Source organism: Myxocyprinus asiaticus, chromosome 33, assembly GCF_019703515.2.
Source record: "Myxocyprinus asiaticus isolate MX2 ecotype Aquarium Trade chromosome 33, UBuf_Myxa_2, whole genome shotgun sequence".
In the NCBI taxonomy this organism is placed as follows: domain Eukaryota; kingdom Metazoa; phylum Chordata; class Actinopteri; order Cypriniformes; family Catostomidae; genus Myxocyprinus; species Myxocyprinus asiaticus.
Genome location: NC_059376.1, coordinates 9,031,414 through 9,056,131, shown reverse-complemented (window position 1 = coordinate 9,056,131; position 24,718 = coordinate 9,031,414). Strand labels below are relative to the sequence as shown.

General features: G+C 39.6%; 2 protein-coding genes across 3 annotated transcripts; one reads left to right on the top strand and one right to left on the bottom strand.

The window, feature by feature from the left end:
• The first annotated feature begins 10,075 nt into the window (after nt 1-10,075).
• On the top strand, nt 10,076-15,796 carry fkbp1aa (FKBP prolyl isomerase 1Aa). Its single transcript, XM_051670081.1, has 5 exons — nt 10,076-10,203; nt 10,407-10,454; nt 14,517-14,629; nt 14,916-15,090; nt 15,446-15,796. Exons 1-4 carry the CDS (start codon nt 10,167-10,169, stop codon nt 15,042-15,044), a joined length of 327 nt encoding a protein of 108 aa, XP_051526041.1. The 5' UTR covers nt 10,076-10,166; the 3' UTR covers nt 15,045-15,090; nt 15,446-15,796.
• An 899-nt stretch (nt 15,797-16,695) lies between these two features.
• LOC127424682 (syntaphilin-like) lies at nt 16,696-24,522 on the bottom strand. Of its 2 annotated transcripts, XM_051670071.1 has the most exons (5): nt 24,379-24,522; nt 22,186-22,313; nt 21,171-21,299; nt 19,706-19,855; nt 16,696-18,554 (listed from the first exon to the last, which is right to left on the bottom strand). In XM_051670071.1, the coding sequence occupies exons 2-5, from the start codon at nt 22,227-22,229 to the stop codon at nt 17,249-17,251; spliced, it is 1,629 nt and encodes a 542-aa protein (XP_051526031.1). In that variant the 5' UTR covers nt 22,230-22,313; nt 24,379-24,522; the 3' UTR covers nt 16,696-17,248. The 2 variants fall into 2 exon arrangements, with proteins under 2 accessions (XP_051526031.1, XP_051526032.1); XM_051670072.1 differs by lacking the exon at nt 24,379-24,522 and having other exon boundaries at nt 22,186-23,147.
• Between the last annotated feature and the right edge of the window lie 196 nt (nt 24,523-24,718).

The window sequence follows — 24,718 nt, the reverse complement described above, 5'->3', positions numbered from 1 at the left end:
TAACTTGACACAGTGACCTAAAAAAGCTTTGTTTTTAACTAAACGCAACCAAAGTGAGACGCTAAACAAGTCCTCGTTACCTCTCTGAAGTGAATTATTGTATTAAAGCAATTTCCAGGGATTTTTCTCTTCTGAATTCAACATTTACTGTGCACTCCTCCCACTTTCTTGCCTGGCAAACTCCTAAAATTGCCCCTCCATGGTGCTTTCTGCAACAGTTGTCATGTTGAGGTCAAAGCGGAGCTTGGCACTGGCACTGAGTGGAGCGTTGACGCCCCAACGCAGGTCATGTGGAAGCCTCTTTAGAATATTCAAAGTACATCAGACCTATATAATCATAAGCATCAAGGCTTGTTAAACTATTTACACTTTTAGCCAAGGCCATGTCAAGCAAACTGTAGCAGGTTTGAGGAATGAGGAAGCAGGAGATGGTGAATCCAACTCAAAGGTAAATTTATTCTTCACACACAAAAACACGTTCGCTTGCTGCGTAACCGTAAAGCTTCACACATAACAATCAAACGCTTTATATAATGTGACTGGCAGTGGCCAACACACTCGAAGCTTCAACTGGGCTCTCTCTCCCTCACTCTGAGGTCTGGCCCCTTTTATTTCCCCCTGCATCTCTCTGCGAACAAAGAAACAGCTATTATTAGCATTTCATCTCAGGTGAAAACCCTTACCGCTTCCTCTCTCCCCAGACAAACACTCGACAACGCCCTCGCCTCCACACAAACATTCAAATATTTTGACGAATTTTCCTTTTTTAGTTCATCTTAACAATTGCCCAGACTGTTTCCTGCATGTATGTGTGCACATCTGTCTTGCCCTCTTCTCTCTCTGTCAGGGATGAGTGTGGAGGCATTTTCTATGCTGACTGCAGCTGTGATTCAGGGTCAGGTGCTGTGGGTGTATAACAGAGATCAGGCCTGTCTGAATGTGGACCAAACACAGCAGCTCCCGCCACATAGCACAACTTCACCACACAGCACAGTGCTGCACTAAACAGTAACACTATAACACCTACACACCAGTACAGCCCTTCACACTCAATGACTGTAAATACTGTGTAGTTCAACTGTTTGGAAGGCAGCCATTTTACCATTTATAATTATTGATGGTTGCTAAGGCAAGCATCACCATTACTATTTCTCATACTTAGAGTTAAGGATTTCAGCAACCCCTAACCTGGAGTATTAAACTTTGTTATTCATCATCACACACTGTTTGTTTTACATATTCAGTATAGCCAGATTCTCAGAATATATTATGTATAAGGGTTTGTTTGTGACCTAATGTTATGGTATGTTGGACACTTTTTTCAGCAAAACAAACTGTGCTTAAAAACTGTATAAAATGGATGATTGTAAATGAAACCAGCTCTTTAATCTTCGTCCAGTTCAGTATCACATTTCATAGCTTTGGTAAAGATGTGTTGTTGTTTCTCCCTCTTGGACTAATAGGGCCTGTCAACAATCAGAGACAGATGCAAATCACATACCTGAATGCTTTGAAGAAACTGATTGGCCATGTAACATACCAATGTTTGGTCCTCTGCTTCCTCTTCTCCACTTTGGCTTTTCAGGTTGGACAACCACTCTGGAACCTTATTTATAAAAGTACATAGAACATGTTTTTTTAAGAGCAAAAAAGAGCCTTTTGACATGCAGCCATTGGCTTTTTAATTGAAATTGCACTGTAAAAAGTGGTTACATGCAGATGTTGCTTCAAATTGTAACATCTGCACTTGATCTGACCCCTAAAAATTAGTTTTGTTGGTGTGAACTGGTGGGAACAGTATGGAAAATGCTAATAAAAACAAAAAGGAGTGATTTGTAAATTTTATTCAGCCTGTGATATATTGAAAGCACTACATGTCAGGATGCCAAACCAAATACTGCCCAGATTACAAGTGCATGGCTGCATCAGCAGAGAGTGTGGGTGCTAGATTGGCCTGCCTGCAGTCCTGACCTGTTTCCAGTTGGGAATGTGTAGTAAATTATGAAGCACAAAATACAGCAACGAAGGCTCTGTATGCTGAAGACCTGCATAATGGAGGTCTTCAGTGCCCAAACGCTTCATAAGTGTTATTAGAAGAAATGGTGATATTACACAGTAGTTAAAATTCTGTGTGCACTCATCTGATTTCAAATGAGTGTATATTAAAAAAACAAAACAAAAAAACAAGAAAACAAATAAATTCACAAGTAATTGTAGTGCTTTCAATATATCACAGGGTGAATAGAATTTACAAATCACTCCTTTTTCTTTTTACTAGCATTTTCCATACTGTCCCAACTTTTTCGAATTGGGGTTGTAATATATATTCAGGTTGGTTTAGTCAGTATTTTTGATGGAATTAAAACAGTTAATTTAGATGTTACTATGTGAAGCACATTTTTCGGTTACCCATTGGGTTACATTTTTACAGTGTGTGAAAGGTACATATTATTATGCAGGCGTGGCTTTAAAAACGTAATATATATAATAAAGTTTGTATATTGTAGTAAATCATTATGTTTACTTGCAAGCTACAGGTTAACACATTTTTGTGCCTGCTGAAATTGGTTAAAGTGAACATGAAACGGCATTCACAACCTATTTTACTTCTGTAATGTGACAGGGACATATTTCCAAGTGAAACTTGATTTTATCCATCTGGAATTCATAGGATCTTGAAAAGTTGGTGTTCCGTACTAGAATGGAGCCAGATGGTTGGAGTGCATAAATGAACGGTAAGAGGGTTTGGCGTCGTCAACCAAAAAGGAACATTGTTTAAGAGGCAGAACAATTATTACATTTTAATTAATTTATTAGATTTTAATGAAAGATTACAAAGACAAACATTATTCCTTTGGAATAACAGATTGATCTCACAGTGAAATTTGAAACAGTAGGTTGACATTTCTTTAGCTAAAATCGGTTTGTGCTTACTGAAATACGAAACACTGCCCCCAGTGGCCAAAGCGGCAAGTGTTGTTGGGCATATGGGCACATGTGAGCAGGGCCGTAGCTAATGGGTTGAAAGGTGGTAATGATTCTAGGGGCCCACAGGTCAAGGGGGGCCCACAACAAATTTTTAACTGTATTTTTTTAAATGAAAGGGGCCCAGACCAATATACATTCAGGGGGCCCAGAATTCCTTGCTACGGCTTGCATGTGAGCTCAATTTTCCAGGTGTAATGTCCACATAGGGGCGCCAAAAGCAGGTTGTGAAGCGAGATGTTTTCAGCTGTACAGGCTGTAATACTGTAAAGAGGAATGCATATTTCATAAACTGAATCCCCGAAACCAAACACCAAACCTAAACCTAATCATCAGTGGAATAATTTTAATGTTAGATGGGAAAAATGCAACCTCCGAATTGCGCTCATCACTGATTATGTGAACACGATTTCTTCCTGGTTTCAACATGGGATCTGAACCTGGCTCTCCCAGGCTGCTGAAGCAATGTGCTTCAGGTTGCACCGCAAGGGAAACATGTTGGAGCTGACGCAAAAATGTCTGATTGATGCCGCTTGTCAGTGAGTTGGCATAATATGGCTGATCCTTGGGTACTGGATCTCTCAGAAACAACATGCCGACTTCACATGTTATCAAACTGGGAATAACGTGCACTGATGATTTGTGCACAATAAGACCCGGAATGTGTATTTAGAAAGTAAATAGAGTTAGTTTGGATATCATGTTGACTTTGGCCTCTTACTGTCCATTCTTAGATGTCTTTGGGGAACTTCACACTGTTTTGCACTCATGTTGCTGGTTTAGGGGCTCAGTTCCAGTATCTCATGTTAGCAATGCTGGTAAGTATGTCTGAACAAGCGTTGCATGTTTATACTAGACAATATAATATTTGTTATCATGATCAAGAACAGAATCAAGTAAAAAATAATTTAGCATGCAGAAAAAGTTAATTGTTCTGAGATTCAGAATTCCATGGATGTTGTAATGTGTGCACAGGTAGCCGCTACTATATCAGTGCCAATGTGGCAGATGACACTGGTGATGCTGAGCAAGAAGACTGCAATGTTTATAGGTCTACCTGTTTGATGATATCTGATGTTGTGATGATGATGATGATGATGATGATAATGATGATGGTGAGGAGATCATTCACAATTATCTACCCTAGTTTTTAAAGATCTGGGTTTGTAACTGGATGGTTAGCAGCTCAAATCCTGCAAGAGAGGATCCTTGTCGACATTGGGCCCACTGTAAAGATAGTCACTTACATTTTTTACAGTGATCAACAGGCCTAGATGTAAGTCTGATTTGTCTGTGTACTTTCTCTGCAGCTCCTCATCCCAGCTCTGGTGGTCCTAGTCACCGTGTCAGAGAACTTTCCAGTCTACATGGTCATGTGTGTTTTGGTTGGAGCTAGTTTAGCTATACTATTTTTGTTACCATGGTGAGAAAAGCTGAGACCCAGATTTGTCGTCTTCGCGCTATTCACCTCTGGTAATCAGGCCAGCGTTCTCCTCCATAGAGAGTTTACTGCTTGGTGATGTATCAGTAAATGTTTAAGTCGAATGTACAGGGAGCATTTCAATTGTTTTCATTCATTTTTAAAGGATTCAAATATTATCAATTCAAATATTGCCACTGTGATTGTACACAATGGAGAGTATAAAGTAAAAATATTAGTGTTAATGATCATTAGTGGTACAATTGCTATGGCTCATACTTTGGGTTAGGGATTTGCTTAGGTACCCCTACACATGGTAGAGTCAAAGTGTAGCAACATCCACCCACCCCGAAACTTCTTACACCCCCCTGAGCTATGCCAAATACAGTCAAATGGGACCAACCCAAGCAAAATGATCAAAAAGGAGGACCCCTGGGTCCGACAAAGAGATAAGGAGTTACCCAACCTAAAGATCAAAATGTGCTATTTAAAATAAAATACAAAAATATTGTAGGCACTAGTACTAAATCCATGTTCAGTTCACTCTCTATGTCCTGCAAGTTTTCCAATACTATCAGGCCAGGGGCAAGGCCAGAAATCTCCAAATGAGTGGACCTTGGTGAAACAGGGTGGACCTCTATTCTGTGCCTAATTTCATCGAGAATATAATGAAGTGCACCCCTTTCCTCAGCCTTTATGAGTCAATATTCGCTCATTAACCTAATACTTAGAATTGCATAATTACATGTATGCAGCGGCATAGAGGATGCGTAAGGAGGAGGCAGGAACCGGCTAAACGGTCAACATAAAGTTTAATGATAAAACTCAACATAAAACAAACATAAACAAATGCAGACACACATGCAACACGGCCACGTGCATCTCTCTCTCTTGAACTGGCACCTCCGGCTCATCTTTATCCCCCTCCCGGCTGATTAGCCCGATCCAGTGCCGGCCGTGTATCCTCACGGCCCGGCCCGGCCCTCCTCCTCGTCACACTCCTCCATCGCCCGACTCAGGGCGGGGAAACCCCCAGCATGACGCACTCCCCTCCCTTCCTGGAGTGGGGGGCGTTGCCCTTCTGGCCGTGCTTGCCGGCAGGTCTTCCCCACCTTTTGGAGCCCTGGGAGAGACGTGGGGAGGGAAAGGGGAGAGGGAAAGAGTGAGGCGGAGCGACAGAGAGAGAGAGAGGAGAGAGAGAAGAACTTGCTCGCTGTCTCCCGGACGCACTGTCACCCGGTCCTCAACCACTCCTCCTCCCTCTGGTGGCCGCTAACTCGCTCCTCCCCTGGTGGATGGCAGCGAGTCCTCCGGCCCCTGGCAGATGGAACCGCTCCTCCCCTTCTTCGGCGGATGGCAGTGGTTCCTCAGGCTCTCACCGGCAGCGACCCCTCTGTCCCCAGGCAGGTGGCCGCGGCTGCTCCCTTGGCGGATGGCAGTGGCGAGGACTCTGCGACAGCGCATCCCTCCTCCCTCCCGGGTTTTAGCACCAATGTAACAGACCTTCAGGTTCGGGTATGGAAATGGAGAAAACAGGGAGCAGTGACACATTTCAGGTAAGTGTAATGTTTAATGTGTGATGTATATCATGTCTTTTATTTTGTATTCTATTTCCTGTTTCAGGTCACCTGTTCCCTAGTCATGTGATGTCCTGTTTTCCCTCCATGTTCATGTGTCTTGTTTTCATTGGTTCATTGTCTTGTTATCTTGTTATCAGTTCTGTCTGTTCATTGGTCATCTTTGTCATGTGTTCTCCCATGTCTAGTATTTAAGCCCTCATGTTTCCCATTGTCCCTTGTGAGGTATTGTTGATGTATGTTGGTTCAAAGTCTAGTCATGCCATGTTAAGTCAAGTTTATGTCATAGTCAAGTCAAGTTCATGTTCATGTTTTATTTACATTTGGATTTACTGTTTTGGTTTTTATATTTGGATTAAATTGCACTTGGGTTCTTCATTTCATCATCATCGTCTTTAACACTGTCAGCGTCAGCAACAACAACGTTACAGCAAGGCTTGTATTCTCGTGTCTTCATGTGCAGCAGATGCACTCTTTTTCAGGTTTTTCACTCAGTTCAATAATTCACTCGCAAAAATAAACATAAACTTCGTCACAAACACTCAATAGCTTCAACACGTAATGTAAACAGTTGGCAACGCTGCACACTCGTTCTCTCTCTCCCTTCTGGCGTGTTCAGCTGTTTTAAGGCGTCTCTCTGCTATCACTGTAATGAGAAACCGCTGTTAGAAATCATGTCAACCAGCCTGATGAGCCACACCACTCCCTCTCTCCCGCAGACAGACACACGACCACACCCCTTCACCACAATGTACAATAACAAAATTTTTTTTTAAACATTTATTACGTTTATTATTACTAATTTACCTTAATAAGTAATATTGATGCAATTGTAATGGGGTTGTCTCTGAGTTGTATTGAATAAAGCACTCAATTGACTTCATCTCACACCTTTGGTGGGTTTTATTCTGTTTAAACACATTGAAAAGCAGTGGTCAGTCCCAATAATTATGCTCACGTGTATGATAGGTCTAAATTAGGTCTAAAGATAAATCTAAATTTACATTACACATAATACAGTGTAACATTTTATTGGCCTTATTTGATAATCATAACTACAATAGCAATAGAAAGATTATCTTATTAAACAGATTTCTTTAGACATATGTGAGTAAAGTGACCCTGCAGTTTAAAACTTAAATAAATAGGCCTAAATATATAAATAAATAAAATATGTTTATCAAAGGAGGTTAGAGTGATTATGTAATGAGAGATTCCCTTCATTCTGTTTAGAAAGGTCTATGAGTAGTTCAGTACTGATGTCCGTTATTTTAATCCTGTTCTTTGTGCATCTATTCCATTTCCAGCCAAAGAAACAACACAATTATGATGTGATGCTCACTTTTATTAATCTCTATAAGCTGAGCAAACATCTGAAACCCTGTCTTACCAAAGGCCTAATTATTTCTTTAATTCAATTCTGTAATAGTTAATAAATTCCGGCGCCTCGACAAGGTAACAAACAACTTCCATGTTTGTTACTATTTCCACATTATTTTCATTTTGAGAAGACAAACACCTGGACATATTTGCCAAAGTGATCAGCACCTTTGGACCGGACAGCTCCCGTAACGAAGCACTTACGTTCAACTTTATAAGAAGCGATCTACGTGCTGGTTTGGTAAACAGGCATTTGTCCATCGTAAAATAACGAACGACATCAGTTAAGATGATCGTAAAGGCTTAAGTTGCAACGTTATCGGGAAACCCAGCGTTGGCTTTTTCCCCAAAGATTAAATCTTTAAAATCTGACAACTCTCCTTTGGCTTATATTCTGGGCTTCATGGAGCTGCTGCAATGTCGCAAAATATTTCTTTTGATTAGTAGTGTAATGTAAAATAAGAGGTCTGGTGAAAAACGCAAGTGAATCAGATGTTCTATTTAACAGTTGTCCTACAGAGTTGGGGAATGTTACATTCAAATAGAGGCCAAAGAGTAGACAAGCACAGAAGAGAAACTTCTTGTTCAAGAACCATTTCTGAGGTTGTAGCAACTGAATTATGACACATATGACAATTCATCTGTCGTCCCAATGTCCTTACAACTTGAGATGGTCTGAGATCATATTCAGCATTCTCATAGACAACACTATTCCTGCAAATTGTTCCCAGATTACGAACAGGGAAGAAATAGTGAGAACTCGTCATATGTGTGTGTTCTGCGTGAGTGCCAATAAACCTCTAAACACACAGCGAATCAGAGATGCGCATCGAAGGCTTCTCTTTCTCTGTTTTCCAAAATGTGATCAAGTGTGCTTCTTCAAACCCGCGTACTTGTGTCTAACAGCGTTTCTTGTCATTTGTCACTCCGAAGGTCGCCTGCCACACAGTTGTGGGTAGATCACGAGCAAAATTACCCTCTAATTTCATACCCTGCTATGTCATCTACCGAAGCATCTAACACACTCCCACGTAAAATAATAATAATAATAAAAAAATGAAGTGAGACAAAGCGTGGATAAATTATCTTGGTGCTAAGCGCAGTAAGCAGATCTGTTTACAGGCATGAGTTTAGAGAGCTGCGCAGTGCAGAGAACATGAGCGACTCGGTAAAAGCAGGCCGCAACCCATTTCAGTTCACCATAATCATATCAAACTTTTTATTTGAAATAAAATCTAATCTTTCTAACTATATTTATAACAGGAATATGATGATTATCTTGCATGTCAGCTATTTTGCATGGGACAAAATGCAGTTTCTTTTTATTTGCAAACTGTTCTTGTATTCCTGCGGTTTTGTTTGGGTGGACCAGCCGTCAGTCTAGGTGGGCTAGTGCCACTCTGGCCCTTATGTGGCCTTGCGCCTGTATCAGGCACGAATGTTTGACTGAAACAAAACCATGCTTATGGATGTTTGCAATAGTTCAGCCTTTTTTATGTACAGTGAGTCTGAAATGCTTATCTTGATATGTTTACACTGTGCAATGTGTTTTGTTGAAGCTTCACAGGTTACAGAGCAGGTGCATGTAGTCATACAGATGGAGTTGTGTTGGCATTGAAATTTCTTATGGCCCCTGTGCCCATCATGTTGTTGATGGTGGGTTTAGTGTTTTTCTATCTGTATCCGATTCATGAAACATGCCAGAAGCTGATTCAACAAGATCTCGTACACACAAGGTAAGATGGACTGGTGTTTTTAAGAATGCATTTTTTTTTTCTTTTTCTGTTTGCTTATTGTTCGCTTTCGCTTTTCTAGGCCTGACAGTATCACACTCCCCAATTCAGAAGAAGAAAAGTTACCATTCATTCAACAAATCTATGCATCCAGTCAAAGTTTCATCTTGAGTTCAAAGACTAGAATAATATCTCATCTTAATGCAAGAAAATCTGATGGCAGAGCAAAACATTCAACAGAATTGTCTCCTCGAAAACACTGCAAACACAAGTGTAAATCAACATGACAGTGGCTCAAGCAGCAGGTTGGAAATACAATTTCATAAATCTAAATCATTACAACAGCCTAAACCAAGCATGATCATTTTTTATTATAAATTCTCCTCTCTGCCCAGTAGGGGGTGATATGCATGAAGAATGTGAATCACCAAAAACAGGAGGAGGAGAAAGTGAAAGTGAAGGAAAAAGGACTTAAATTTTGATCTGTTTCTCACCCACATCTGTCATATCGCTTCAGAAGATATGGATTTAACCACAAGAGTCATCTAGAGGACTTTTATGTTGTCCTTGTGTAGATTTTGGAGCTTCAAGAAAGAAAGTCATACACAACTGGGATGGCATGAGGGTGAGTAAATCATGAGAGAATTTTCATTTTTGGGTGAACTATTTCTTCAACATATCAGCTGATATTAATATATTAATATTACTATAAAATTACAATTAATTATTAATAATAATAATTAAATATACAAAGCATTTATTGCAAAGATTATATCAGAATCTGTCATGTTTCATTTCTTTTTCATTTTTTTTATGACAGTGGTGGCTAATACATACTAGTGTTTTAATACAGTAACAATCTGTACTGTCATTTTGACAGAAACTAGGGTTACCATGGTAACATCTGTCGCCTTGACGTTGAGGCAGTTAAGTGTTGTTCGCTGTTTGTCCGCTGGGGGCGGTAAATGCTCGTGAGTGGTGCATACAGACGCTCTCTGCCCTCAATCGCAATTACCCGAATTGAGGCGCATTTTGTGTGCAGAGCTTCAGGAGTTAAAACAAGCTGACAGGATGGGAGTCGAGGTCGAAACCATTACTCCTGGAGACGGTAAAGTATTTCCCATATTAAACCAAATCAATATCTCACAAAGCACTCTACTTAAATGTATCAAATTATTTATTTAATCGATATTTTTGCATGTTTGTTTTTTTTTCCACGGGCTTTAGCCTGCTAGCTAAACACTAGCTTCGAGACCACAGGATTTAACATCGATTTTAATATGTTTCTCTCTCTATGAATTTGAATTTTAGGAAGTACTTTCCCTAAAAAAGGGCAGACCTGTGTCGTGCACTACGTGGGTAAGTTAAGAAGTGATCGTGTTGATGAATCGCATGAAGGGTGTTAGCCAGTAGGTTAGCATTAGCATATTAGCTGCATAAACAGACATTTTCACATCCGCAGTCAGCTCATCAAAGGTTTAAATCTTTAAGATGTTTTAATTGATCTTCACAGTTACCCCGTCTTTGATCCGTCGCGTTAGACACAACTCTCAAATCTAGCTAATGCTAAAGGGTTTGGAAAAACCATGGCCTGTTTTTACTGGTTTTATCGAATGCACAGTGGTTCTTGCCGTCATACATGATGAGATGGGCTGTGTTTCAATTCCCGGTGAGCTGCCTATGCTGACAGTATTTTTGTGGCCATTATAGACGCGTGCCTATGATGCGCAAATTCGAACGTTTGTATGCTGTTGAATAATGCTGTAACTGAAATCGTTCTATGATTCTGATCAAGGCTTTGATTCGAGCGTTTCTACGATGCTTTAGAATGCTTTGATTTAAATGTTCAGAACGTGCCTATGATGGTAAGAATGCTTCAGTTCGAACGTTAATATGATGCTTAATAATGCTGTAATTCAAACGTTCCTAAGATGCTGAAAATTGTTTACATTCAAATGTTACTATGATGCTAAAACACTTAGATTCAAACGTCCCTGTGATGCTAAAAATTGTTCGAACATTTGCAACGCATTTGTTAAAAATGATTTGATTCGAATGCACATACACTGGCTGTTTCGGAAAGAAATTGGTACTTTAACAAAGTATAGTCAGGACATTACTGATGTAAAAACCAGCACCATCACTATTTGAAAAAAGTCATTTTTGATGAAATCTAGACAGGCCCCATTTCCAGCAGCCATCACTCCAACATCTTATCCTTGAGTAATCATGCTAAATTGCTAATTTGGTACTAGAAAATCACTTTCCATTATATCAAACACAGTTGAAAGATATTTGGTTCATTAAATGAAGCTTAACATTGTCTTTGTGTTTGTTTTTGAGTTGCCACAGTATGCAATAGACTGGCATGTCTTATGATCAATAGTAGGTCAAAAATGGCAAAAAAGAAACAGCTTTCTCTAGAAACTCATCAGTCAATCATTGTTTTGAGGAATGAAGGCTATACAATGCTTGAAATTGCCAAAAAACTGACATCTGGCTCTAACAAGGACAGAAAGAGACGTGGAAGGCCAGATGTACAACTAAACAAGAGGATAAGTACATCAGAGTCTCTAGTTTGAGAAATAGACGCCTCACATGTCCTCAGCTGACAGCTTCATTGAATTCTACCCGCTCAACACCAGTTTCATGTACAACAGTAAAGAGAAGACTCAGGGGTGCAGGCCTTATGGGAAGAATTGCAAAGAAAAAGACACTTTTGAAACAGAAAAACAAAAAGAAAAGGTTAGAGTGGGCAAATAAACACAGACATTGAACAACAGATAATTGGAAAAGAGTGTTATGGATCTTAACCCCATTGAGCTTTTGTGGGATCAGTTAGACTGTAAGGTGCGTGAGAAGTGACAAGACAGCCACATCTATGGCAAGTGCTACAGGAAGTGTGGGGTGAAATGTCACCTGAGTATCTGGACAAACTGACAGCTAGAATGCCAAGGATCTGCAAAGCTCTCATTGTTGCACGTGGAGGATTTTTTGATGAGAACACTTTGAAGTAGTTTAAGAAGTTCTGAACATTTTTTTCAAACTGTAACAGTTATTTTTCACATTATTAATGTCCTGACTATACATTGTGATCAGTTGAATGCCACTTTGGTGAATAAAAGTACCAATTTCTTTCCATAAGAGCAAAATTTGTACATTATTCCAAACTTTTGGCCGCCAGTGTATGTGGTCCAAAACACTATATTTGAACGTTTGAAATGCACCAATGATGCTGGATGCTTAGATTAGTTTATATGAAGCTTAATGTTGTAATTCAAATGTTCCTCTGATGCTGAAAAATGTTTCAATTATTTATTCGAACGTTCGTATGATGCTGCGGTATGCTTAGATTTGAATATTCAGAACGTGCCTATGAGTGTTTCAGTTTGAACATTTGGAACGCACGTGTTTGAAACGCACCAACGATGCTGAAAATGATTCGATTCTTAAGTTTATATGAAGCTTAAAGCTGCACCATGAATGATTTTTTGGTTAAAAATGAACAAATTGCCATTATTGATTATGTAAACAATCAGTGTTCAAAACAATGTCCTTACCTTAGGTTTCGTTTTGGTAAGCCTATAAAAAGAATTTGTATTTTGAGCTGTCGGGATGATTTTTTGTGAAATCGCTGGCTTATGACATCATGTCCGTAAACACAGGAAAGAAGTACCAAGCTGTCACGTGTTCTGGCTGAGGATGCTGTTTAGTTCAGTCAGTCACAATCACACAGTTCAGGATGGCACACTGTTTTTAGTTTACAGTGTTATTATTAGGCCTACAGTTTTAGTCTTTTGACGAAATGTCCTTTAAAAATAGTCAATATTTCATCATGTCATATTCATTTTAGTCAGTTTTACTCTGACAAAAATGACAATTTTAGTCAACGAAAGTAATATATTTTACTTGATGATGACGACGTGCACAATGGATAAAAAGTGTTGAACTGTAACAGACCAAACTTTTATCTAATTTTCAAATATTTAGAAAACATTAGTAAACATTTTCTAATGTAAACATGTATCAAACATACAATATAAATGTACATAGGCCTACTGTCCTTGTTGTGAAAAACTTGAGCTCCTGAAATAATAATGTATTGAAGGAAGTATTAAGATACTTTTTAGAAGTTAGCCTGTATTCTGAATTCTTCATGCTCTTCATTTTCTGTGAAATGATACATTGCGTGTAGCATGTTTCTTATGGAAACTGCGTATGAACAACGCAAGTTATGCTTCATTCATTTTATTGTGTAGATTTCGTTGACTATATTAATAATGTAAAAATAATGAAGTCTTACATTGAACTTGAATCAGCAGTAACATGAGTTTTACCTCTTAAAATATACTTGTAACTGGTGGTGATTCAGGAGAGTCCCCTGTTCTGTATGTAAAAGCGCTTTGAGTGTAGTGTCAGAAAAGTGTACAATTCGTTCATTTAAAATATGTAAATTAGAGTGTTGTTTATCTTCATCAAAGCAAGGAATATTTCATTTTTAAATGTTTAATCGTGTAACATAATAATATCAACATGAAAATAGCATGTTATGACTCTGGCTCTGAATTTCTCCCAGTCATGATCACACACAGGCGATGTCCAGGTAACCTCAAATCATGAGATTCATCCATCAGAAGAGCAGTGTCAAAACACGACGGGCGTAAAGTGTTCTTCCGCAAATTGCTTGCAATTTTAAATTTCAACCACAGATGTCGCTAGAAAGCACATAGTTATGTAGTGCAGCTACGTAACTGTGAATGTTGTATGTTGAATGTTGTAATTCAAACACTCCGTTGATGCTGAAAAAGGTTTCAATTCAAATGTTAATGATAAAAAAATATAATTTTCGATTCGAACATTTTTGATGCTGCAGAATGCTTCTATTTTAATGTTCAGAACATGCCTATGATGCTGAAAATGCTGGAAATGCTTAGATTCGAACGTTTATATGAAGCTTAATGTTGTAGTTCAAAGGTTTGAACACGAGTGTTCACATGATGCTGCAGAATGCTTTAATTTGAATGTTCAAAACATGCCTATGATGCTAAAAATGCTTCAATTCGAACATTTGCGAACAGAAAGACGCTTTGATTCAAACGTGAATATGATGCGCCAAACGATACAGTTCGAAACGTTCATGTATGCTGAAAAATGCACCTGTGATGTTAAAAAATGCTTTGATTTAAACGCTTCTATGATGCCCAAAGATAATGCCTTGGTTGGAAGCTCACTAGGTTTTTTTTACAGCCCTTCTAATGAATCGAAATGATCATGATCAACAGCCAAGGAAGATTATTTAACGTGTTTTCTAAAATGGTTCACTATTCAGATGGTGTGTTAAATTGCAGTTTTGTTTTGTGTGTATGTATATAGTTTGATGCAGCATCATTTATGTGTGTTAGTAATTCCCATTTCTCTTAGGCTCTTTGACAGATGGACGTAAATTTGACTCTTCCCGGGACCGGGGCAAACCTTTCAAATTCAAGATTGGCAAGCAGGAAGTGATCCGTGGCTGGGATGAGGGAGTAGCCCAGGTATTGTAATAAAAAAAAAACACACCCTTCCTAATAACCATTTTTTACGTTGATTTCTGAAATAAGTTTAATCTGGCTGCCCTATGTTTAGCTGTTATCTAATCTTGCACACTGTTCATGAATTAGGTCTCTACCTAATGGAAAATTTCCCCTTCTGCTTCAACAGACAAAAACACTCAAGCAGTTTATTATCTTTGTGATACTCACAACCATGTCACTTCTTTAACCTCCATTCATTGTTTATTTTGGGACTTAATATCAAAATGGCCTCTTCCCCTTGTAACAGATGAGTGTGGGGCAGCGTGCCAAGCTGACTTGCACTCCGGACTTTGCTTATGGGAGCAAGGGCCACCCAGGCATCATTCCTCCCAATGCCACCCTCATATTTGACGTGGAGCTGCTTGGCTTAGAATAAAGCGCCCACAATTGGACTCAGGTTATTCCCTATTATTTCTTTCAGGGTAAGTGCAAGGTTTTCCCACAGTTGTTTCAGGTTACTTGTCCTTTATAAGTAATACTGTACTTTATGAATGTAGAATGATTTATCTTTAATGGTTTTGTCCATGTCAACACTGATTTTACCTGTCAGAACACTTTTTAATCATTGTATATAGTTCCTGCACATGCATGGATAGCTTTAATAACTCACAGATAATCCTTAAAAGGAAATTATTGTAGTCCTGGTCTAGCAAGAGCTTAAACATTCTTTGGAGTTTATTTAACAGGCTCTTAGATTAAACATTGTAATCGCTATTGATTGCCTTTGAGGAACACTGTGCTGTTGTTAATTGCACCTCTCTCTTTGTTTTCTTCCAGGTCAACCTTTTTAAGGAACATTGCTCCATGCATGTGATCCTCAAAAGGGGCTAGTGTTAAATAGCCATACCACTTAGCTTAGCTCTGTTATACATTTGTATATTTTGTTTCCTTTTTATTTCTTTCCCACTTGTCATACTTACTGGTATTCCCTCAATCATTGGACGTTCACTATGAAACAAGTTTCTTTTTTATTTCCTTTCCTCCTGTCTTTTTGTATTTGACTTCGGTGTTGTAAATGCGACCACAGCAACAGGGTTTTGGCTGAGCTGGTAATAAGTACTCTGGTGGGGAAATCTGTTTAAATATAAAACAAACTACTTGAAAATAAATTGTTTATAAAAACATGAAGCTGGTCTCTGTGTTGATTGATTAACTGGTTTAACAAAACCAAACTGGAATAATATGTTTGCAAGTATATACTTATAATTGTGAACAGACGACAAACGATAAAAGCTACCTATTCCTAGTTTTTGTCTAAACCAGCCATGATCTTGATGAGTGCCTAGAGTAAAATCTCATTGATCAAAGTCCCACACTGAATAATTGTCCTACCTAGTTAGGACACTGTAAATAAAAATAATAAAATCAGTGCAACCAATGTTTTGTAGTCTCATGAAACACTTTATTTTCAATGGGCAGCTGAATCAATCAATCAAAATGAACAATCAGAGTCAAGTGTTGATGGGTTCTAAATACATGGTCATATTTTGCGATGCACTTCAAGATGAATTGCTTATCTGAAGATTTTTCCAAAAATAAATATAACCTTTACCTTTACTGTTGGTTAACTACTAGAAATTCTTTGTTAACATGCACTCTAACCAGCCCTTACAATAATCTACAGCAAAGCCATGATTATCCATTTTTTAGATACATTTGCGCTACCTCAAATAAACAGAGGCTTAGCTTTACAAATGTATGAATTATTAAGTATTATTAGTCATCTCTTAAGCAGCTATAACTATATATAAACCTATGGTGGAAATGTACCAAATGTTTTCATTAAATGGGGTGGATTTACACTGTGGTTGCATACATAAAATGTAAAGGAACAAATCTGCTTTCTGCACCCATGATGTCTAAGTAACACCTAGTTACATGCAGAGAGTTTGTAGTAAATGTGAATAACTGCCATATTACTAAAATCCAGTAGGGGGAGTGCCACAAATTTACTAAAACTGACAATTATATACTCTCATTATATGGCTCTCTGGAATACATAATTGTGATCAGTCAATCATGGCATTCTGCGGTCAAATATTTTTTTTATTATGATCACTAATTTGTATACAGTAACTGACGGTTGTCCCAGGCAACAGATTTCTACATAGCTGTGTTAGATTCAAGTCTCTCGTATAACTGCGATTGCTTTCTTATTTCAGAGTGGTTTATTTTTTATGAAGGCCTGAACTGTGTACTGAAATATAGTTGTGCGCTAATTTTTTTTGTTTTGTTTTTTTTTGCCGTTTCTCTGGTCAACTTGGATTCCGCTCATTGCTGTTTGCAGCTATTTTTGTGTATGTACTGCCTGCTCAGTTTCAGCCTGGAATGGGAGGAAATAAAGCAGACAAGAGGGGCCTTAAATGAAAACAAATGATGGAAATGAGCAAGAGCCTTGAAACTGGTCAATGTCTGTGCAAATTAGGGCCACATTCCCAAGATCTTTGTCACAAACAAGCATTGGTGTGATGGATTTAGGCCTCTTTGGTTCAAAAATATTACCTAGCTGGGAAATCAAGGACAAAGAGTCCACTCAAAACAAAGTTAAATGTTTCTGATGGTACCGTAATGCAGAATTTTTTAGATAGGTGTCGCTCTGCCTGTTCCCGAGGGACCACAGCCCCTGCCAACTCTTCTTAGAGAGTGCAGCGCAATGGCACAGCAGCCACGCAGCAGGGAGCCCATGTTGTACACGGGCATACCTTCATTCTGTGCTCCTCGGCAAAGCCATGCCAGTGTTGGAACAACAGGTACAGCCACCGCTAGCAGGTCAATCAGGAAGTAACGGCTCCAGTGACTCCTCTCAGGGGGAGCTGATTCTGCCTCCTCATTCGTTGCACAAGCGCCACCCACTCCATCTTCATCATTGACCTTTACTATCGTCGCCTCCTGTGGCGGCAACTCTAAAGGTAGTGACGCCCTGGGACAAGGTTGCTGAACCTGAGACTTGGTCAACACCATAGGTGTCGTTGTTGATGATGTAAATTCAATGGTGTCTTCTAGCGGCAAAGGTTCAGTGATGGAAGACATCTGAGCTGGGGAAGTAGCAGCAGAAGATGGTGAAAACACCTGTGGCTTAGCTAGGGTAACGTCCTGTGTGCAGGTTGCTGAAGTGATGACGCTCAGATCCTCGCCTCCACCTCCTTCAGAGATCCAGGTTATGGTGGGGCTGCAGGCCTGTGATCGGAAGCCTGGCCTGTCGCTGACCTCTGATGCACTAGTTGGTGCTGTTGGTGGGGTCGGTTGAGGAGGAGGAGGTGCTTCCTCCTGTGGGAGATGCAAAAATAGATGGTGGTGAGGGAGGTAGGCGTGTGGACCACAGCTGCAGTTGTTCACAACATGGCAAGATGGACTAACGGGCAACGCTGTCTCTCCGATACACAATCTCTCACAGGTGGAGGAGCATGTCAAAGCGGAGCATAGCGTTGAGTGTGGGACTTGCTCAGACAGTCGAGCTGCTTCTAAAAGGAGATGAGTGCGCCCATCACCTCTCGGTAATGTCATCGCCCCTCTGTTGGCGGGAATGTAGCGGTCAGAAGGTACGTTTCCATTACGGTCGGTGGTGCCAGGTGATGTCTCACTACTCAGTCTGGTGAAGGTGGCACTGCGACTCATGGTATGGGCCGGAGAGCAGCCACAAGACCTAGACGCCCCAAATCGTGGCCCTACCCTACATACACCCAGAGCTTCAGACTTACAGTCCTGTTGATCTGACTCATTGACCCCTAGATTTGACTGTGCGGTTTCCACAGCCTGCTGAAGCTGCTGGATCTCTTTCCGGGCCTCTTTTAAGGCCAGTTGGGCCTCAATGCGATGACATTCCTCCTCGATCCAGTCCGCCTGCATCTGAGTCAGCCGCATCCGTAAATCCTCAATCTCAGAGTCTCTGCCATGATAACAAAAACATTTAGGATGCAATGATATAATTTTTTTGGGCTATACCGATAGCCAGTAATTATTTTTATGTTATGGCCAATAACCATTATGATGATCAATGTTATGTAAAATCTATTCTGATTTGGGTCTGTCACTTTAAACAAAATTTTTGATAAATGTTTTAAGAGTAGAATGTTTTAGTACAGTGTATATCAGGCAACAAAATAAATGTTTCAATACCATTATACCACAGTAGATATATCTGCAAGGCTATCGGTGTACAGGACTGCTTTACGTTATTTATTCATGAAAGTGATGATGAAACGTGTAGTAATATGAAAAGAACTGAGCAGGACCAAACAAGTCAAAATTTGTTATTAAGGGGTGTTTTTAACTGCAACTCAAAGCTTATATTAGTAGTTCACGGTCACAGGTGTGCATGTATCTGCTTTGACAGCTGTAAATGTGTCTCATCCAATCAAATTTTAGCATTAGGACCATTCATTTATTATGCATGTGTCAAGCGCAAGGAAGTGTAATCAAGCTTCAAATTTTGATCGCACCAAGGAGACTGCAGGTGTCAAGATTTATAGTGAAAAAGGAGGTATATTTTGGTCTCTTCTTCTCACCCAAAACCGATAGTATTGATTCAGAACACTGATTAAACCACTGGAGTCATATGTATTACCTTAATGCTACCTGTATGTCCTTTTTGGAGCTTGGAAGTGTTGGACCCCATTATTGTATGGATACTGTATATCCACATTATAGATCTATTAAAATATTTTCGTTTGTGTTCTGTAGAATAAAGAAAGTCATACAAGTTTGAGACAGAACAAGGGTGAGTAAATGATGAGAATATTTTTTGGGTTAACTATTACTTTAATCAGACTGATCATAATAATAATAATAATAATGATAATAATAAAATCGATTATTGGCCAATAACAATATGGACATCAATTTATTATGCATTCCTAGTTTTACATGCAAAACTATCCAGAGATGCTAAAGATTATACTGTTGATGAATGGCTGGCATGAATGTTAAGCATACTGTATGTACTTTTATGATGTTCAGGATGTGATCTTATAGCACAAGAATGGCAGGAAGCAATAGAACTGCACTATAACATTGCTGAGACACAAAAGCATTACTAACCGGTCCTGAAGCCTCTCCACATTCTCTTTCAGCCGAGCTCGTAAGTGACGAATACAGACTTCCTTCTGCTGCAGTGGGGTGAGATACTGCTCAGGGGCAGGTGGACGGATCCCGTGATTTTCACCACAGGCTTCATACTTCACCTGTCGTCTGGGTCAGAAATGGAGGCAAGAAATAAGTGGCCCTAGTGAACAACATGAGCTCAAAAGGTGTTGTGACTGATATGGCCAAGAGAATATATGAAAAACTGAGCATTAACGGAATAAAGATCTGTCATCTTTTATTCAGCCATGTTTTGTTTCAAATCCTGTGTGACTTTTGTTCTTCCATGGAACACAAAATGAAATGTTTTGTAGAATGTCCTGACTGCTCTTTTCCATTCAATAAAAGTGAATGGGGACTGGGGCTGTCAACTTCCAAAAATGCATCATACAATTGTCTAAATGACACATGAGCAATATTACCAGTCTTTTGAAGGCATATGACAGTTATCGAAGTTTGATCTCATGGGGCCTAATGTAATTGTTTGAGGGTCAGAAGAGGTCTAATGTGGTTTAATGTGGTCTCTGGGGGGTCTGATGAGGTAAAATGTGTTTTGATATGGTCTCAAGGGTCTGATGAGGTCTAATATGGTCTGATCAGGTCTAATGGGGTCGATGTGGTCTAATGGGGTCTGATGTGCTCTCTAGGGAGTCTGATGAGGTCTAATGGGTTATGATGTGCTTTCTCTAGGGTTCTGATGAAATTCAATGGGGCCTGATGTGGCTTCTATGGGATCTGATGAGGTCTTATGTGGTCTGATGTGGTCAGTTGAGGTCTAAAAAGGTCAGATGTAGTCTGGTGAGGGTCTAATGAGGTCTGATGTGCTCTTTGGGGGGTCTGATGAGGTCTGATGTGCTCTCTATGGGGTCTGATGTGTTCTCTAAGGTGTCTGATGAGGTCTAATGTGGTTTGATGTGGTCTCTAGTGGGTCTGATGAGGTGTAATGGGGTCAGATGTGGTTTCTATGGGGTCTAATGAGTTTTAATGGGGTCTGATGAGTTCTAATGGGGTCTGATGTGGGCATATAGACTACTTTTATAGTGCTTTTGACATTTTTGTACCTCGACAGCCCCTGGTCACTGTATACTTTCAATGTATGAAAGACAGCAGTGTTAACATTCTGCTAAACTTCTCATGTGTTCAAAAAAAGTAGGCCATATGATATTAGGGTGAGTAAATGATGACATAATTTTCAATTTCAATTTCAACCCTTTAAATGTAATCACATAGTATTTCGGAACTTCTGAATATCAGATTAGGACACAAGAAAACGACACTTTGCTTGTTAACGGACATATTGTCAAGACTGTTTCATTAATTCTATTTTTATACTGCACTTTTTGCCACTGTAAATCTGGAACACAGCCCTGATGGAAGACATAAATTTCATTGGCCTTTGTGTGTGTGTGTGTGTGCTGCTCACCGTGGAGTGGCTGGGTTGGAGCGTGGTGCAGTATTGCTCTCTGTGCACTTGCAGGATGCTGTTGAGTAATTGCTACGGACAGACAAGTCTCCATGGGAGTGTTGAGTGCTGCTTGGGGCCGTAGGCTTTCTATGACACACACAGTGACAGCTGAGCTCTGACGTTCATAACAAACATGCTGTCACAGTGAAACCTTGCAAACTCAACTTGTTATGCTGTAAAACTGGGTGCCTCTTACAACAATGAATCTAATACAATGTCATAACTACATCTTTAAAAAATGTTCTGAAGAAAATGTGAGTGGTACTTTCCCATGCCAAACTCACCACCACAGGGTTTTTTAGGTGGTTTCTAGGGCATTGCTAAGCAGTTGCAAGAGTGTTCTAGATGGTTTCTAGGGAATTGCTAAGCAATTGCTAGGTGTTCTGGGTAGTTTCTAGGGCATTGCTAAGGTGATTCAAGAGTGTTCTACATTTACATTCATGCATTTGGCAGATGCCTTTATTTTAAGTGACTTACAGTGCTTTCAAGGTGTGTTCCCTGCTAATCGAACCCATGATCTTGGCATTTCTAGTGCCATGCTCTGCCATTTCAGCTACAGGAACCCCTAGGTTCTAAGTGGTTGTGTACTGGCCCAAGTCATAAGAGCCCACCTTCAAGTCCCTATGATATTCTGGTCCCCAGATATGGCACAGATTCCTCCTTCAATGTAAGTCTATGGGATTTTTTTTGCCCCTTTTATCATCCACATGAATGAAAATCAGAAGTCTGATCGTTTAGAAACATAATAGCAAACCTCTCCTCAATGAGCCATATGATTTGTGGTATCATTTATGTCCGTAGCACAAATGGTTATGTTGCAAAGTGTAATACTTGGGGTTAGTGGTTTATTCAAATCACTAACCTTAAGTACAAGCAATAGTAATGGCAAAGCTTGCCTTAGCAAACACCACTAATCATTAGAAAACTATTAATGTTGTTCACTCAGGAGCATGTTAGAGAAGGGTAGCATTACCTGCGAGAACCAGCAGATGGCCTTCTGTTAGCTGGGAGGGACATGGGCAAAGACTGCCTTTCACCTTCTGTCTACACTGTAACACCTTATAACGCCACAGTTACAAGAATCCCTCAGGACAGATCACTCTAAGACACACAGACACACAACACAGAATATTAAATATGAACAGTAAGAGACAAAAATTAAGAGTTCACCTAAATACGAAAACTGTGTGATCATTTTTTTTAACTGACTACTTTTATGGTGCTTTTTTTGGTCATTTTTGGAGTTTGCTAGCATCTGTCCCCATTCACTTTCATTGAATGGAAAGAGCAGTGTGAACATTCTGCCAAACATCTCATTAGTCAAACAGAGCCACAAAGTCAAGTGTTTATGTTGAAACTCTGGTAGCCTTGCATCCCATTATAATTCTAAATCCAAAATGACATACGCCAGAAAATATTAAGTGACCACAGATGCTGAACAGGACAGGAACAAATATTACAGTGAGCATTTCATTCTGGCTGGGCTTCTGTCACATGGAGAATAAACACTTTCATTTATTAAGCAGTCAGAACAATAAAAAAAAAAACTTAACTAGACCAACACACACACAAACACACAGCTGACAGATTCTTTCACAGTTTTGCACTGAGCTGTTCAAACACTCACAGAAAAACGAATTGTCTCTCCAGTGCATGAGATGGTGACATCAGTGATGAGTGTGTGTGGGTGTGACTGACGTAATACAGACGGCCAAGTCAAAGCCAGATTTATATGTTTTTAGATTATTCTGAATGCATATTTGCTGAAAGTGCTCAGAACATTTAATCCTAACTGTGTCCAAGATTTTCCTGTCTGTGCATCAGTGAGGTATTGTTGGTCACTTATGCATTTTGCACGTGTTATGAAACCAGTTCTTTCAATTTCTCATTAGTGGATATTTATATTTGGCTGATTCTAGATCTCAGAAAAATTATAATTTCTGCCCACAGTGTACAATGACATGCTAACTGTGTTTTTTTTTTTTTTTTACCCATTTCTGGTTTGCTCTGTCACTGAAACGTCTTTACTGACATAATGAGCAGGTGGTTTTGATATTAATGCTGTGTATGGGATAAATCAATATATAAATATATATGGGATCCACATTCTGTTTAATAAAATAACATTCTATATCCATTTAAACTGATTTAATGTACATGAATAAACTAGGATTATGTGGATGATTTTCAAGATCTCAACTGAAGTGGGGCCTGGGTAGCTCAGTGAGTATTGACAGTGACTACCACCCCTGGAGTCGCGAGTACGAATCCAGGGCATGCTGAGTGACTCCAGCCAGGTCTCCTAAGCAACCAAACTGGCCTGGTTGCTAGGGAAGGTAGATTCACATGGGGTAACCTCCTTGCGGTCGCTATAATGTGGTTCTCGCTCTCGGTGGGGTGCGTGGTGAGACGTGTGGAGGCAACTGAGATTCGTCCTCCACCACCCAGATTGAGGCAAGTCACTACGCCACCACGAGGACTTAGAGTGCATTGGGAATTGGCCATTCCGAAAAGGGGAGAAAAAAAAAATCTCAATTGAAATCTGGCTGTACATAAGAGACTAGCTCCTGAGAGCATCAATTCAGGCCAGTATGCAACAAATTCTGTGGTACTGTTAACATTAGTAGAGAGAGAATTACATACATATAATAACTCTGTATGTCAAGTAATGTCATGAATAAAAAAATTCAAATTAAAAATTAATATTCTGTTGCAGCTGCAGAAATTAACCACAAAATAATTATCTTGTATTAATGAATCACTCCTAAATATACACCTACTGCGATAACTTTTCCCATTAACATTAAAATAAATTACATTGTTTAACGTTTAAATTGATTTAAAAAAAAAATAGTTTTTAAAACTACATCCCTAGGTGCACAACTTGTGGGACCGGGGTATGACGTTACCACACTCCATATGTTGCAGATAATCCGTCCCTGTGTAGCAAAGGGCACAGACTGTTTTATGTAACAGCATCTGATATCAGCCAAAACACTATTCGGCTTTGTGATGAAACTGTATTATGTAATTAACACAATATAGGAACTGTACTGCGCTATCGGAGAAATTAATTACTAGGGCATCATTACTATAAATCACTATGTGCATAAATCATAATTGTACAGTCGAGAGATATAATGCAACAGGGATGAGATTCACTTACAGCCAGTGGTTTTGCGTCAAATCTCCATTGCAATATCCCAGTGAAATTTGTTCATGGCTGTTAGCTGTGCCCTGAGCGCGGGCCGGTGATGCGCGCGGCGTCATTTTGCGCTCGTCGATAGAAGCACGCATGCAGCTGATGAGAGCGCGCACGAGCCCTGCAGAAACACAACAATGATGCATCTGCGTGATGCTGCGACGGCGAGTCTTAAAGGGACAGAGATCACAAAAACAAGTTAGGAAAGGTTCACAAGTCTGCGAGTTTTACAAAATCATAGGCATGTAACAAAATCAGTCAAGATCAAGTCCAGGTCACATATACCTTAAAATCACGAATAAAT

Bases quoted from the DNA above. Each gene is read 5' to 3' on its own strand.
- LOC127424682 (XM_051670071.1), bottom strand. From the start codon at position 22,229: ATGTCCCTCCCAGCTAACAGAAGGCCATCTGCTGGTTCTCGCAG. The intron at 19,856-21,170 runs GTGAGCAGCACA...TTTCTGACCCAG, and splicing joins TCCAACCCAGCCACTCCACG to ACGACAGGTGAAGTATGAAG. The intron at 18,555-19,705 runs GTTAGTAATGCT...TTATCATGGCAG, and splicing joins GTGGAGAGGCTTCAGGACCG to AGACTCTGAGATTGAGGATT.
- fkbp1aa (XM_051670081.1), top strand. From the start codon at position 10,167: ATGGGAGTCGAGGTCGAAACCATTACTCCTGGAGACG. The intron at 10,204-10,406 runs GTAAAGTATTTC...TTTGAATTTTAG, and splicing joins AACCATTACTCCTGGAGACG to GAAGTACTTTCCCTAAAAAA. The intron at 14,630-14,915 runs GTATTGTAATAA...CCCTTGTAACAG, and splicing joins GGGATGAGGGAGTAGCCCAG to ATGAGTGTGGGGCAGCGTGC.